Source organism: Helianthus annuus, chromosome 10 (assembly GCF_002127325.2).
Source record: "Helianthus annuus cultivar XRQ/B chromosome 10, HanXRQr2.0-SUNRISE, whole genome shotgun sequence".
Classification (NCBI taxonomy): Eukaryota; Viridiplantae; Streptophyta; class Magnoliopsida; order Asterales; family Asteraceae; genus Helianthus; species Helianthus annuus.
In genome coordinates this window covers 149,006,894-149,024,147 of record NC_035442.2, presented here as the reverse complement: position 1 = coordinate 149,024,147, position 17,254 = coordinate 149,006,894, and the positions used below count along the sequence as shown (strand labels likewise).

At 41.4% G+C, this 17,254-nt stretch overlaps 1 protein-coding gene and 1 non-coding gene across 2 annotated transcripts; one reads left to right on the top strand and one right to left on the bottom strand.

Moving 5' to 3' along the window:
- Nucleotides 1–905: 905 nt before the first annotated feature.
- Nucleotides 906–1,012, bottom strand: LOC118483586. The gene has a single exon (XR_004870874.1). It is a non-coding gene; the product is annotated as a small nucleolar RNA R71 (small nucleolar RNA).
- Nucleotides 1,013–11,974: 10,962 nt separating this feature from the next.
- On the top strand, nucleotides 11,975–12,589 carry LOC110882903 (protein FAR1-RELATED SEQUENCE 5-like). Its single transcript, XM_022130795.1, has 2 exons — nucleotides 11,975–12,091; nucleotides 12,206–12,589. Exons 1-2 carry the CDS (start codon nucleotides 11,975–11,977, stop codon nucleotides 12,587–12,589), a joined length of 501 nt encoding a protein of 166 aa, XP_021986487.1.
- The last annotated feature ends 4,665 nt before the right edge of the window (nucleotides 12,590–17,254 follow it).

Sequence of the window (17,254 nt, the reverse complement as noted above, 5' to 3'; positions counted from 1 at the left end):
GCACATCAAGTTTTTGGCGCCGTTGCCGGGGACACAAGGATTTTAAGAAAGTTAGGAATCAACGGCCTAATCATATTTTTATTTTTCTTTGATTTTTTTTAGGATTTTTCTTAGATTTTCAGCTTCTGCAGAGCTCAGCACGGGGCCGTGCCTGGTCGGACACGGGCCGTGCTCAGCAACGTTACTGGCAGTTTTTGTTTTTTTCAAGTTACAGAAGGCTGACCACGGGGCCGTGCCGGTGCAACACGGGGCCGTGTCCAACTTCCAGTAACTGGGATCTGAAAAAACAATCACTGTAATTCCGACCACGGGGTCGTGTTCGCTCAACACGGGGCCGTGGTGAACTTTCTGACCAACATTCTTTTCTGTTTTTATTGCAGGACTTGGAACCCGACGCCATCCTCACGTAGTGTATGAGCTCCAGTTCCAATAAAGACATAAAGGAACCGCTAGAAGAACCCGAACGCTTTCTCAGAAAAAGGTTAAAAGCCAAAAACCAAGAGAAGGTTTCGGGTGATCCACCCCCAATGGCGGACCAACGTACCCTTATGGATTATCTACGGCCCACCGTAGGTAATCTAGGCGCCGCTATCAATGCTCCGAATGTCGAAGCCAATAACTTCGAACTTCGACCGCATTTGATACAAATGCTCCAAAACTCCGCAACCTTCCACGGGCTTGCGGACGAGGATCCTCATCTACATATAACTAATTTCTTAGAAATATGTGATACCTTTCGGATCAATGGAGCATCAAACGACGCCATCCGCCTCCGTATGTTTCCATTCTCACTTAAAGACCGAGCAAAAGCTTGGCTCAACACCCTCCCAGCTGGATCGGTAAACACCTGGGATGAACTAGCCCAAAAGTTTCTATATAAGTATTTCCCTCCTTCTAAAACTGCTAAATTAATGGCTGAAATTAATACATACTCACAAGAGGACGGGGAATCCTTATATGAAACTTGGGAAAGGTTCAAGGAGCTATTACGCAAGTGTCCCCATCACGGCCTCGCAATATGGCAACAAGTATCCACTTTCTACAATGGATTGTTGCCACACACTAGGCAGACACTTGATTCTAGCTCCGGGGGACTTTTAGGTAATCGACGCCCACACGAAATATATAATCAGATTGAGGAAATTGCTCAAACCAATTTTCAATGGCACACTCCCCGGGGAAATAAGTCTATTGCCCCGGGCGCCCATAAGGTCGACGAAAGCACCTCTTTACAAGCCCAAATCGAGGCCCTTTCTTCAAAAATAAAAAAATTAGAAATGACAAAAACAGTCTCGGTTATGGCTTGTGAAGGGTGTGGTGGGTCACATGAAAATTGGAGTTGCATGAAAGAAACGGACGATCAACAAGAAATGGTAAACTACATTGATAATAGACCTAGGCCGTCGGGTCCTCCAACGGGAACTTACAACCAAGGATGGCGAAATCACCCAAACCTTGGTTGGAGGGAAACCGGCAATAGTAGTAACCAACAAACCCAACGAACAAACTTTCAGCAATCAAGAAATGAGTTACAAAATTTCACTCAACAACAAGGTGGACGAGAAAGGCTCGAAGATACTATATCTCGCCTCGTCTCTGACACTGATAAGAAAAACTCGGAAAGATTTCTACAATTAGAATCTAATTTTAGGAATCAACAAGCTAGCATTCAAAACATAGAAAAACAAATAAATCAACTAGCACAAAATTTTTCCGAAAGACCGCAAGGCGCATTACCTAGCAATACCGAAACAAACCCAAAGGCGCAAGTTCACCTCATCACACTACGAAACCGCACCGTAGGGCCTGCAGAAGTACCTCCACCAACGGAAGAAACAATGCCAACACATCTGCAGGAAAAGAACTCTCCCCCATCACCAGAGCCTACCAAGGCTCCTCGAGTTCCGTACCCCGGTAGGTTAATTCGTCAAAAGACCAATGAGCAGTTCGCAAAATTCGAAAGTCTGTTAAAACAATTGCATGTCAATATTCCTTTTATCGAAGTCCTAACCCAAATGCCCAAATACTCTAAATTTATGAGGGACTTCCTTACACATAAAAAGAAAATTGAAAATTTGCAATTAGTTAATTTAGGCGAAGAATGCTCTGCCCTCGTACTCAATAAACTACCCCAAAAGAAAATCGATCCCGGAAGTTTCACGATTCCATGCTCAATAGGGGAATCACCCGTTCGCAATGCCTTGGCCGACTTAGGGGCTAGCATTAACCTTATGCCCTCATCGATGTTCAAAAGGCTTGGCTTGGGAACCACGAGCCCTACAAAAATAAGCATACAACTCGCTGATCGATCAGTCAAGTTCCCACAAGGTGTCATCGAGAATGTCTTGGTAAGGGTAAGCAGATTCGTTTATCCAGTTGACTTTGTCATACTCGACATGGAGGAAGACACCGAGGTCCCCCTTATCCTAGGGAGACCCTTCCTTGCCACAGCACAAGCAGTGGTAGACATGAATGACGGGACATTGACTTTGAGGTATGGGGACGATGAGGTGAAGTTCGGAGTTGGGAAGAAAATAGAGAACGACGACCCAGTCAATTACATGAAGGTTATTGATTCAAGCTTGGATGCCGCTCTCCGACGGTGTAACTTGGGAAGCAAGGCACTCCACTCAGAAGATATATAACCGAGAATCGGGTCTAGCCAAGGACCCTTATAAACGTGGCGCACCACGGAGGCATTCCGCGGATCTATCCTTAGTTTAGTTTAGTTTAATCTTTTAGTTTTTGCAGAATAAAACACACTCATGGTGGTAATGGATGAAAAAGGGAACGAGAAAAATGGAACCATGCACGAAGAACAGAGCAACCCGACAAAAATCTCCATCACAGAAGGCTCAACACGGGCCGTGCCCAACCAACACGGCCCCGTGCTGAGCCCCTGCAGAAAATCACCCAGTTCAGGTAACTGGACACGGGCCGTGTTCAGCGGACACGCCCCCGTGTCCAGGCTTCTGTTTCAATTCTATAATTTTTGTTACTGGCACTTGACCACGGGGCCGTGCCCGGTCAACACGGGGCCGTGTCTAGGATGCCAGTAACATAAATCTTTGCTTTTTAACACACTTTTATACATTCTAATCAACCAAAAACATTATTTTTGGACACATTGAGGACAATGTGTAATTTAAGTGTGGGGGGGATGCTTAAACCCTTGAAATTTTGCAAAATCCTAAACACAAGCCTTACACAAAACTCTATTGGAACCGCTAAACACCCCAAATTTTTTCAAAAACTTTTTCATTTTTTTTTATTTACTTGTCTTAGTTTAAGTTGGGAATAACAAGTTCTAAAAAGGTTATATTTTTACAAGTTTACAACCGATAGCGTCGTGATAAAAAAAGAACCAACATAAGAAAATTATGAAACGGTATAACAAGTCTAGTTAAAAATTCGATTATATATGCTTGGTCACATTAAAAACCCATTCCCACAAAAGTGAGTTTTGAGCCTTTATTGAGCACAAAAATACACATATTTAGATTAAATGCTCATTTTTCGTTTCTTGTGTGAATAGCCGCTCGGTCCTTACAAATCTAGAACTTGCCACGACGATACATTCCCGGTCCTTACCAACTTAAACCCAAGTAAGTAAATGATGGAGGCATTAGGACTAACCATTTTTCCTTTCAAAACCATTATTTTTCATTTTTTTTACCTACCCAAAATCCCCCTAGATAGCCCCTTTGAGCCTAAACCTTTCATTTCATTACCCCAAAACCCTTTTTACCCACCAAAAACCTTTTTATTTTTTTTATTTTAGTAACAAAGTTCGCTTTTTCGTAAACTCACCTTTTTATGTGACGATTAAAAAAAAAAAAAAAACCATGATGAAGTCAAAAACAAACAAAAGCTATAAAAGCTTGTTTGGAGAAATACTTCAAAATAAAAAGTCACTAAAAACAAGGTACTTCACGAAAACCGACGCTTGTTACGATTTTCGCCCTTTTTACTAACCACTAACCAACCACCCACCTTTAAACCCAAGCCTTCACCCAAAAAGTCCTCTTGATATTTACAAAGATAAAAGGTTAAAAAGGAGAAGGATTGATTGCTTGGCAAGCCTATGGAAGACGTGAGTTCCGTGCCGCTCTCGAGTGATTCACTAAAAATATACACCTTCGGCCGAGTGTTGAGTGATCTCCCGTGAGGTATGTGAACTTGTATATAAATGGAATTTTAATAAGGCATGCTATGCCCAAATAAGTAATTCATCTTATGAAACGTTCAAAATAAATCATAACGAATAGGATTGTAAATAAATAAAAATAAAACCTATAAAAACCTTGGATTCCCGACACTCTAGGACAAGCTAAAAAAACTTCTCTTCTACCTATTCCATTTGGGAGTGTAAGCCACATTTAAAGAGTTTTGCTTGAGGACAAGCAAAAGTTCAAGTGTGGGGGTATTTGATGTGTGTAAAATGCAACATATAAATCACATCAATTAAAGCATAAAACTAACCCTTTTTAAGTACTAATGTTGGAAAAAGAGTGTTTTTGTCTTCCTTTTGTATTTTCAGGATGAAATGAGCTCAAAATCACAAAAGAAGCAAAAAGACAACTAATTCTACCATAAAATACAAGAAAAGGAACAAAAGTGGACTGCCCGGACCCTCAACGGCACCTCCCAAGGCAAAGGAGAAGAAACAGAGTCTGAACACGCCCCGTGTCCAGCGAACACGGGGGCGTGCCCAGGAAGCAGTAGAAAAGACAAACCAGTAGAAGCTTCCATTGCCCACCACGGGGCCGTGTCCAGCGAGCACGGGGGCGTGGTGAAAGTACAGCAGGCGCATTAATTGTAATTCGCAATTACAATTAATGAAGTGAGAGAATGTCAGACGGGCACGGGGCCGTGTCCAGCGGACACGGGGCCGTGTCCAGCCTTCTGTTCAGCCTATAAATAGAGGAGCTTGGCTTCATTCTCTCTCATCCCTTGGCACACCACCTCTCTCACACCTCATCCACCACCCACCACCACCATAACACCATCATCCACCACCATCATCCATTGTCCATCGTAGAGTGTGTGAGTCGTCTCGGGATCCAAGATTGATCGTAAGAGTTCTTGACAATCAAGGCCATGTTTGCCTAAGTCTCTTACATCACTTGGTGAAGACAAGTGTTTAGTATAATACTTTTTATTTTTAATCTTTTGCACTTTTTATTTGGTTTTGTATTAATGACTTTAATAACTAGTTACTTATGTTGAAGGTGATCTTTCCTTATCGTTTGTCCGTGGTGTCTTGGCATTATTTTACTGTCTATATAAAATAAAAGATTTTCACCATTCATATCTCCACGGTCTATATGGAGGTATGTTGGCTACCTGGTCGGGGGTTAAGGGAACGGTTTGGTAAGGGTCTTGCCCTTGTTCAGCGTTTAGAGGTCCTGCTTGGGACCTGGGTCAAATTTAGTAGGATCTCCTTCAATGCCCATAGGTATTGGATGGCGGGGATCCAAACTCTTTGACCCCCTCATAAGTTAACTACTATTAATACTATAACCCGGCTATTTAGGACTGTATCCCTGCTGACTCAGACTACTTAGCCGAGGGTAACGTCACCGCCAAAAGCGGGGCCTACCATAATTTGCATTAATAACTTAATTCATTATCTTTCAATAATCCGACCCTTTAGGATTGTATCCTTGCTGACTCAAACTACTGGGTTGAGGGTAACGTCGCCTTCAAAAGAGGGGCCTACTACAATAACTAAGATAATCTCTTAAACAAGTGCAAAAGTGCGAAAATAATCAAAGGTTATACTAATACACGTGTCGGATCCAAGTGATTCATCTTGTCTATCTGTTTTTATTTTATTTTTATTTTCAGCATTTAGTTAGTTTTTATTTTTTAGTTTAAAACATTCTTCTCACTTTTTGATTTGATTAGACGTTGAGGATAAACCGGTATTAAAAGCTCTTGTGTCCTTGGACGACCTCGGTATCTTACCAACACTATACTACGTCCACGATGGGTGCACTTGCCCATATGTGTGTTTAGTGTTAGTGAATATCGTGTTTTATAAATTTAAAACTTGGCTAAAAGTGTAAAAAGGGCTTAAATATACATCTAAAAATATAACACACTTCACGCACATCAGTCTCCCCTCCTTTAGGGAATTTCATCCCGAAATTGAGGAAGACTTAGGGAAAAGATGTGGATATTTCGTCTTCATTTCACTCTCGAGTTCCCAAGTAAATTCAGCGCCACGTTTTCCTTCCCATCGAACCTTGACAATAGGAATTCGACGGCGCCTCAATTGCTTGGCTCCTCGGTCCATGATTTCGACCGGTTTTTCCACAAAGTGAAGCGTTTCGTTGACTTGCAAGTCTTCGAGAGGAACATGAAGTCCTTCGTCAGCTAGACACTTCTTCAAGTTGGATACGTGGAAGACAGGGTGTACATTGTTGAGTTCTTCAGGCAGGTCCAGTCTATACGCAACCTTGCCAATCCTCTCGAGAATTTTGAAAGGATCAACGTAGCGAGGTGCGAGTTTCCCTTTCTTGCCAAATCGAACCACGCCCTTCCAAGGGGATACCTTGAGAAGTACGAAGTCACCTGTCTCGAATTCCAACGGCTTGTGATGCTTGTCAGCGTAACTCTTTTGTCGGCTCCTGGCTTTCAATAAGTTGTCTCGAACCTGTAAAATCTTGTCCGTCGTCTCTTGTATAAGCTCGGGACCAGTGATTTGAGCTTCACCAATCTCGTGCCAACAAATAGGCGAACGACACTTGCGACCATACAATGTTTCGAAAGGTGCCATTTGAATACTCGCGTGATAACTGTTATTGTACGAGAATTCGACCAAAGGCAAGTGTGTATCCCAGTTGCCACCAAAATCTATTACGCATGAACGAAGCATATCCTCTAAGGTTTGGATAGTACGCTCGGTTTGACCGTCTGTCTGAGGATGGGAGGCAGTGCTAAGGTTAAGTTCAGTACCCATAGCAGATTGAAAAGTTTGCCAAAGGCGAGACATAACACAAGCATCACGATCGGAAATGATGTCAATGGGAATACCATGACGACAGATTATCTCCTTAGTGTAGACTTTAGCCAATTTCTCGACTTTGAAATCTTCACGAATGGGGAGAAAGTGACTTGATTTGGTCAATCGATCAACGATCACCCAAATACTGTCATGACTAGCAGAAGTGCGAGGAAGCTTAGTGATGAAATCCATGGCAATGCTCTCCTATTTCCAGATAGGAATTCTTGGTTGTTCGAGTAAGCCAGAGGGACGTTGGTGTTCAGCTTTCACCTTGGAACATGTGAGACATTTCGAGACGAAAGTGGCTATATCCTTCTTCATTCCAGGCCACCAATAGGACGTACGCATATCATGGTACATCTTGTCGGCACCAGGGTGAATAGAATATTTCGTGTGATGCGCCTCCTTCATCAAGAACTTTCGAAGGTTATCACGATTGGGAATCCAGATACGATTGAGATAGTACAAAATACCATCAGATTTGGACACGAGGCTTTCTTCAGCACCACATTGCATCTCGTTGTAGAGGTTGCCCTCATTAACAGATGTATATTGAGCGTCACGTATGCGATTCTGAAGATCGTGGACGAGTTGGAAACAACGGATACTTTTGACATGAGTTTTACGACTAAGAGCGTCGGCTACTACATTCGCCTTACCTGGAAGGTATTTGATTTCGCAGTCATAGTCGTTTAATAGTTCCACCCAACGACGTTGACGCATGTTCAGTTCCTTTTGGTCAAAGATATGTTGAAGGCTCCTATGGTCGGTGAAGACCATACACTTGGTACCATAAAGGTAGTGTCGCCAAATCTTCAACGCAAAAACAACTGCGCCAAGTTCAAGGTCGTGAGTAGTATAGTTTTTCTCATGTGTTTTGAGTTGCCTTGACGCATAAGCGATGACCTTATCTCGTTGCATAAGCACACAACCAAGGCCAAGGCGGGAAGCATCGCAATATACGAGGAAGTCGTCGTTTGCATCAGAAGTGAGAGGATAGGAGCATTGCATAGCATGTCCTTGAGCGTTTGAAAAGACTCCTCTTGCTCGGGACCCCAAACAAAAGGTTTCTCTTTTTGAGTCAAGGAGGTCAAAGGGACGGCGATTTTTGAAAAGTTGGAGATAAACGACGATAATAACCAGCAAGACCAAGAAACCAAGGAATTTCGGACGGAGATTTCGGTGTGATCCAATTCTTCACAGCTTTGATTTTAGCGGGGTCAACGTGAATACCAAGTTCGTTGACAGTATGACCAAGCAATTGAACCTCTTTTAATCAAAATTCACACTTGGAGAATTTGGCGTATAGATGTTCAACACGAAGAAGTTCAAGGATAAGACGCAGGTGTCGTTTATGCTCTTCTTGTGTCTTGGAATAGATAAGGATATCGTCGATGAAAACGATCACGAAACGGTCCAAGTATGCTTTGCACACGCGGTTCATCAAATCCATGAAAACAACAGGGGCGTTGGTCAAGCCAAAGGGCATGACCACGAACTCGTAATGACCATAACGTGTACGGAAGGCGGTTTTAGGTACATCTTCTTCGAGAACTCGAAGTTGATGATACCCAGAACGAAGATCGATTTTTGAAAAGCAGGTCGCGCCTTGCAATTGATCGAAGAGATCATCGATGCGCGGAAGAGGGTATCGGTTCTTGATAGTAAGCTTATTGAGCTCACGATAGTCAATACACATACGGAAAGACCCATCTTTCTTTTTGACAAACAAAACGGGAGCGCCCCAAGGAGAAGTACTAGGGCATATAAAGCCTTTATCAAGAAGCTCTTGGAGTTGACTCGAGAGCTCTTGCATCTCAGAGGGTGCTAAACGATAAGGAGACTTAGCGACAGGCGTAGCGCCAGGCACTAAATCGATGCGAAAATCGACAGAACGAGCAGGAGGCGGACCAGGGAGATCATTAGGAAATACATCGGGAAAATCACGTACGACGGGAACGTCACTTATGCTTGGGCTTTTGTCCTTCTTTTCCATGATGTGGGCGAGAAAGGCGAAAGTACCCTTGCGTAAGCATTTGTTCGCTTGGATACACGACATAAGCTTGAGACCTTGAGAGGGTTTCTCGCCATACACATGTAGAGAATCACCGTTTGGAAGGGGAGGGCGAATGAATTTTTCAGAACAAACAACTTCATCACGAACTCGCCTAAGCCAGTCCATACCTACTATGGCGTCGAAACTACCCATTTGCATAGGTATGAGGTTAATTGAGAACATATGATCATTGAGGATCAAAGAACAATTGGAAAGAACAGAATTGACAGTGACGACTTTACCATCAGCGACTTCGACAGCGAAAGATTTTGGCAACTTAGAGCGATTACACTTAAGCAAGGATTCGAATTCTAACAACACAAAACTCTTATCGGCGCTAGTATCAAATAGACAAGAAGCATAAACATGGTTCACAAGGAACGTACCAGTAATGACGTCGTTCGCGTTTTGGGCCTGAGCAGCAGTGATGACAAAAGCTCGACCCCTCGCAGGTTGTTGGGCCTGTTGCTGTAGCTATGGTTGCTGCTGTTGCGGCTGGTGTCATTGAGGGCAGACGTTGGCCATATGGTTGGTATCACCACACGTGAAACATGCTCACACAAGAGCGACTTGATTTGGAGCTAATAGGGCTTGGTTTTGATAGGCCTAAGGCGAGACGCGGCAGTATTGAGAAAAAGGCCCATATCGGCCATACTTGGTGCACTTTCGACACTGAATGTTTGGAGGGTGACAATACTGACATTGACCACACTTAGGTTGCGTTCCAGTATAGCCCCTGCATGGAGTTTCATCGTTGGCAATAGCAGACATGGCTTGTAGGGGTTGTGGGTTTGGCGGAGTGACAACCGCGCAATTTTGGCTTGAAGCCTTCCGCTTCTTGCCTCGGTTTTTCTTAGATGGTTCGTCAATGGGTTCAACAGTGGCTTGATGGGCGGTTTTCAATGGGGTTTTCGAGGTATTTTTACGCATGACATGGTTACTGTTCAAACGGGCAGCAAAACGATAAGTTTCCTCGATAGTGGTTGGGCTAGCAGCTTCCATGAGGTTCATGAATGAATAGGGCAACAGTGGATGTATTTGTTGATTGCTTTTTCAGGAGTATCAACTTGGCTAGGACACAGGATGCTAAGTTGTTTAAAACGAAGGGTTAAACCATCATTGTCATCACCCACTTGTTTTAGGTACCAAAACTCGCTCTCTAACTTCCTTATCTCGTGTGGCGGACAAAACTCCTCTTTCATGGTCCTTTTCAATTCGGTCCATGGCAACGCGTGGGCGGCGTCCTCACCCCTTGTACCTCGTTCAGAGGTCCACCAATCAAGAGCCCTTGATCGGAACACCCCTCTGGCATTTTGGGTGCGTAGGTCGTCAGGACAACCACTTTGACGAAAGGTGATTTCCATGGCATCAAATCAAGAGAGTAGTGCGGTAGCACCATCTTTTCCAGTAAATTCCAATGGTTTGCAAGCCATGAATTGTTTGAAGAGGAAAGGTGTCTTTGGTTCATCCACCTTGGAGTCCATTGAACCATGAGGGGAATTGGTGTCGGTTTGAATGCGGCTAACAATATCGGGTATAACTCGAGCCATTTGGTCAGCCATTTGTTCAGCAGTGAGCCCAACTAGCTCTTGTTTGGAGATGGATTCGCTGTTGGAACCTTTCTTTGACTTGGTCTTCTTTGATGAGTTTGGAGACGCCATCTAGAAATTCGAAAGAAAAGGAAAGGATGAGACTTGATCATAATTTTTTTTAAAACAAGGTTTTAGCATGTAAAAGCATGTATGAGTTCATGTATCATGTAAAGTTCACGAAAAGCATAAGTTTCCAACATGTATTTAACAAGTATAGCACATATGAATGCGTATAAGGAGTATAAATTTAGTTTGTTCACGAGGGTTATTATTGTTTTTGATTGCGATGACGTGCGAAATGAGTTCAAAAGTTTGAAATGAACGAACGTTCAAGTATAAAATCGCATATAAATTGAGATACATAAAAGAGAGGCTCAATAAAACATGGGATTGTTTCGGGTAGAGAAGCGTCGACTATTCCAAAGTGGGTCGAAAGTCCTTTCGAATTAGAGAAAACGTGCTTTGGCCTATAGGTAAGATACTCTCGTCGAGAAGCGATTAACGGTATCTTACCCTTCCAGTTACTACATGTCTCTAATCGATTGAAACAATCGGGACTTTGGCGAGATCGAAAATCGAGGAGTGGGACTTAATCGACAAGGTGCGGGTTTCACCCCTAACTTGAAGACTTCGTACCCTAATGTGGTTAGTACTCGTCGGGTCAAAATAAATTTCGACACTTTGACGAGGGTCGACTAGAGTTGAATTGGAAATTTACCATTTAGATGTGGATTTCACTCCTAGCTAAATGGCGAAATTTCATGCAAAAATAAGAATAAGCGGAATGAGAGTTGTTCACCAAATTGTGGGTTTCACGCCTATTTTGGTAAACTCGTCTCTTTGTATAAAGAGTGTCTTCAAGTCTTCAAGTGTATTGTGTAAAATGTCTTAGGAAAGACATTATGTAAGTATTAAGACCAAAAAGAAGAGAAAGGAGCAAAGAAGGGAGCATAAAGTTTTAAGCATGAAACAAGAATGGTCAAAAATATGGTTCCTACTATAGACTAGGTCGAACATGACAATTCTACCTGTTCCAATGACATATATTACGTGTTTTATGCCCATTTTAGGATATTAAAGCATACTTAACATGTACTAAAGGTAACACAAGTATCAAAAGAATAATATTAAGTATAAGACTCGTATGCAATCACGGTATCAAGTGTGTATGTTACGTATTTATGGATTCAACGTATGTTTGTAAGCATCACGAATAAGCATCAAATTGTTCCACCAACAATTGTACAATTATGTATGGAACACGTATTTAAAGAAATGCAAGTTTTCATTCATGATTCAAGTCTCGAGTTTACAATGATTACAAAGAAAGAATGTTTACAACGATACAACTTTCCGAAATTAGAAATACGAATAAGACTTGCTATAAATGGAAAGTACAAATGTGCAGGGCATTACAGTACGAGAGTTGGGGTATATAAGGACAAGAAGGTTGATACGTTGGACCCCAATCAAAAGGAGCGTTTAGTGCGATCCAACTTTTCAAAGTGGACTGATTGTGGTACACTGTTATGTGTAATTTTTTAGGCTGGATCATGGAAGGTCTATAAGTTTGTCGAGGAGCACAACCATGATCTTGTTGAACGTCCTGATAAGCATTTTCTTCCAATTGAACGACACCTCACTCAGCTCCAAAAGCATGTTATACACAGCATGTCTAAGTTGAATTTGGGTCCAGTCAACGCGTTTAATGTTATGAAGACTTGTTTTGGCGGTTTTGAAGACGTGGGTGCAAGTAAAGTTGATGTTAAGAACTACAAGAGACAAATTAACTTGTTTATAGGGGAATACGACGCTGATATGGTTGTGAGACATTTGGATGAAAAAAAACATTCCCAGCCTAATTTCTCGTACGATTACTTCATAAACAAAGACTATCATTTGAAGGGATTTTTTTGGTGTGATGATTAAGCCAAACGTAATTACTACGTGTTTGGTGATGTGGTAACACCCCGTGTTTCGAAAGTCAAAGTACAAGTCAAAGTCAAAGTCAAAGGAAGAAAAGATTGCTAATTGCGATCTGTCGCTCCTTGCTTAACTATGGATTGTACACCTTGACTTGTAATCGAATCTATTATTTTATTTGCTTTAGTTGTATTATGTGGAGTATCCATTAATAAACGAGGTTTAATCGCATGTTTTATCGCTTTATCACTTTATCGCTTTATCGCTATCGCATCGCAATCGCTTTCGCAACTCGAATTATGCGTTCTGGATATTGTTTTATGTGTGTGTGTGCTATTTATGTGTTGCTTGTGGATGTTTACTTTATTGTTATTGTTTAGTGATGATTAATCGAAACGCAATCGCAACTCTATCGCAACGCAATTGGATCGCAAACGCTAAACGCAAATTATTTATAATGATTGTATGTTAGATATAGCGATTATCGGTCAAGTTATTGTAAGTTAATGTTTAATACTATCGCATCGCGCACTCGCTTAAATGCATCACAACGCTCAACGCGCGAAATGAAACGCCGAAACTCAACTCGTCGGACCACTTCGATCGAATGGCCAGCCGATCAAATGGCCGTCCGATCGGATTGCCATCCGATCGAAGTGCCATCCGATCGGTGAGCAATCCGACACTTGCACTCTCCTTTCCTTTTTTGGCAACATATAAATACCCCTTGTCACATCACAAGTGATGTGACAGCTCTCTTATTCGACAATCAGCACTCAAGCCCTCTTTCCTCTCGATTTCTCACGATTCTTATAAGTTTTCAACCCAAATCTTGTACTTCTATGATCTACACGCACTTCTCCATCATTTTCACCTTTGAACCTTAACTTTTAACCATGAAATTAGTGGATTTGAGGTGTTCTAGGATGATGTCATCATGGAGTTCTTATGAACTTCAAGTTTTGACCTCATTCCACCAAGAATATCTCAGATCTAAAGGATTTCCACATGATTAAACAATGTTTTCACATAGAACTAAACGTTTTCATGGTTAAAAGGATTGAAAGATGGTTTTCTAACTTTCTTTCAACTCTTTTACACCCAATGCACTCAAAACCGATAGAACCGGACCTCGTTCAAACCTTCTACTCGTTTCTAGTGAAGTGTTGGTCCAAGATCTGATTCCTATCAACGTGACAACCGAATTCGGGTTGAACATAAAACCACTCGTCACGAACAGTTAACTGATCGGGTTGGGGTGATTCCCGCTCGATCGGGTAACCTGGGTCTTATGGAGTTTTCCGTTGTTTTACACGTTGTCGTACCGTCTCGAGCAAACCGCAAAACTTTCAAAACTTAACAAACTTGCAAGTTGCAAAACGATTAGATCGCAGGACGGATTGTCGTCCGATCGGATTGCCATCCGATCGAACCGCAATCCGATCGGATTGCACATGACTTTCAACACTTAATCATTTTATAATTTTCAAAGGTCGTCAGTTCTAAACGGATTGACATCCGATCGGTAGACCATCTGATTGAATGATAATCCTGCTGTAAACTTGTTCTCCAAAGAAAGGTCTCGTCGGACGGATCGCCGTCCGATCGAACTGCCGTTCGATCGAACGACCTGAAAGGCAGAGATACTTCTCTGTTTTCAAAATGCTACAACGAAAACTTCAAAGCCATCATACACAAGCACATCCTTACCAAACGAATGTCAATCCGACCGAATGGCCATCCGATAGGATGACCATCCGAACGGATTGACATCCGATCGAATAACCATCCGATCGGATTACCGTTCGACACTTGGTCACTTTGCACCGTTTTACGCGCCGTCCTTTCGCTTATGATATCGTTAACTGTTCAGGCGAATCTCTCAGCGCTTCCTTTAATCCAAGAAAGTATTTATTTACTAAACACAATCTATGAGTATACTCGACCCTTTTTGCTTTACGCACTTTTGGGTGTTACATACGTTATCTATATTCAAATCACATCGATCACACAACGTAAGCACTTTTATACGCTAACCGTTACTGCATGTTATACGTGTTACTCGATGAATGCTTGTATGTTATGTTTACACAGTGATTGTTACCTGACGCCTTAGCAACGATAGTACTATAGTTTGGACTCAGAACCTGTCATGAACAGGGGTTGTTAAGGTTATTACTTCACGTGTCACAGTGGTGATATGTGTTGCGCATTCTACAACTCGCAGTCATGTCTGTGCATATTTCATTGTCGATAACCTACTAGCTTTCACTTTACTACATGTTACATGTTGGTTATGCGTAGACGATTTCGAACTCTATTATATTATCAAACTTGTATGCTCACCTTTACACTATGTGTATTGACCGCTATTTTAACGTATGTGACAAGTGCTTAGGATGCTTGCTTGCTATTTGCTGGAATTGAGCTAGGATGGAGTCTAGAAACAAACTAAATAAAATCTGAGTTGTCGGAATGGATATTTGTCTTTGAGAACAATGTCTGTAATAACTGTTTTTATTTTATATGTTTGTGGTAATCTGGTATAGGACATCAACCTTTAATATATTATAACTAATAGTTGTTATGGATTCTCCTGGACAATCTGTTTCGCTCAGTGTCGCACCCCGATGTTTCCGTCATCGGTTGGGGTGTGACATATGTGATTTCGTTTGACGCCACGTATCGTTCCAACAAATAATATTTTATAATTCAACTTCTCCTGTTCTTTTTTGGCGTTTTATGAGTTTACATACAATGGCGTTTTATGAGTTTACATGCAATGGCGTTTTTATGAGTTTACATGCAATGGCGTTTTTATGAGTTCACATGCAATGGCGTTTTATGAGTTTACATGCAATGGCGTTTTGTTATTGTTTCAATTCTCATGGCGTTTTCATATTGCAAATACGCTATGTTGTTTATACCGTTCACTGGTGTTGGTGCATCCGTCTGTCGACTTCGTCTTGTATCGAGTCTTGTATAGAAATAGGTAGATTAGGGCTCGGGAATCAAGAAATAGGATATTGTAGGTGTTTCCGCTTGAAATGACATCATGTCACTTCAAGCGAAATCTCATAATTTTCTGATTCCGCTCGAACTAAGTATATTGATTTCGCTCGAAGTGTTATGTTGTGATTCCGCTTGAAATGATCTTGTCATGTTCAAGCGGAACCTGTTCACCTATAAATAGGTGTCTTTGGAGTGAAATCAGGGGCAATTGTCTTCCGGTTTGCCACGAAGTGCTGCCAAAGTGTTGTCGTGCTTGTAAAAGGATTGCATATCAATAAAATCAACAGTTTAAAGTGAATACAGCTGAAATAACACTGATTCATTAGTTTCCGCCTATTGAATTGGTGAATTACTCTTCTGATCGACTCGTTCGGGTCTGAAAACGATCCTACAAGTGGTATCAGAGCTCAGGAGGAAGAGTTCTTGCCATTTCAGCTGTATTTTCTGTGTTTCCACACCTTCTTCTTCAAAATCGAAAATTTTTTACGGTAAAATTGGCTTAATTTTTCACATAACACTCGCAATCATGTTTTGATAAATCCTTGAAAGTTTCACAATTAAAATCGAACTAAAACTTGAGATTTGTGCTATTCCGCTTGAAATCTTGTTCGAAATAATGACGTTAGTGTGATTCCGCTTGGATTTGATCTTTATTCCGCTTAAACAAGTGGGATGATTTCGCTCGAATACACTGATTCCGCTTGAATTCCGGGATTCCGCTTGAAAGTTGGGGTAATTTCGCTTGAGATTCGACCTGATTCCGCTTAAAGGTTGATTCCGCTTGGAAAAGCTTTGTGATTCCGCTTCAAGTGACTATTTCGCTTGAAAAAAGTATTATTGCTATTCCGCTTGAAAGGAGGGTTTCATTTGAAATTGAAAATTGTGAACTCTTTAAAACTGAAACATGGAGAACGAGTTTTATAATGCCTTTGCTGGTCCAATAAACATTACTCAGAGTGCATTGCTTGAGAATGAAACGGGGACATCACAGAAACCACCTAAGCTCTTGGATATTGATGCTTACAATGGTTGGTCCGAACGTTTTGGTAACTGGGTTGAAGCTTATCATTTGGATGCTTGGGAACATACTGAAGTTCCATATGAAAGACCAACAAAGAACGGTAATCAGTTAATGCTGATGCGTGTTAGTGTATATATGTTTTTGGATGTTTATTTAAGCCCTTTTTACACTTTTAGCCAAGTTTTAAATTTATAAAACACGATATTTACTAACACTAAGCACACATATGGGCAAGTGCACCCATCGTGGACGTAGTATAGTGTTGGTAAGATACCGAGGTCGTCCAAGGACACAAGAGCTTTTAATACCGGTTTATCCTCAACGTCTAATCAAATCAAAAAGTTAGAAAAATGTTTTAAACTAAGAAAAATAAAAACTAACTAAATGCTGAAAAATAAAATAAATAAAAACAGATAGACAAGATGAATCACTTGGATCCGACACGTGTATTAGTATAACCTTTGATTATTTTCGCACTTTTGCACTTGTTTAAGAGATTATCTTAGTTATTGTAGTAGGCCCCTCTTTTGAAGGCGACGTTACCCTCAACCCAGTAGTTTGAGTCAGCAAGGATACAATCCTAAAGGGTCGGATTATTGAAAGATAATGAATTAAGTTATTAATGCAAATTATGGTAG

Bases quoted from the DNA above. Each gene is read 5' to 3' on its own strand.
- LOC110882903 (XM_022130795.1), top strand. From the start codon at position 11,975: ATGATTACAAAGAAAGAATGTTTACAACGATACAACTTTCCGAAATTA. The intron at 12,092-12,205 runs GTATATAAGGAC...GTAATTTTTTAG, and splicing joins ATTACAGTACGAGAGTTGGG to GCTGGATCATGGAAGGTCTA.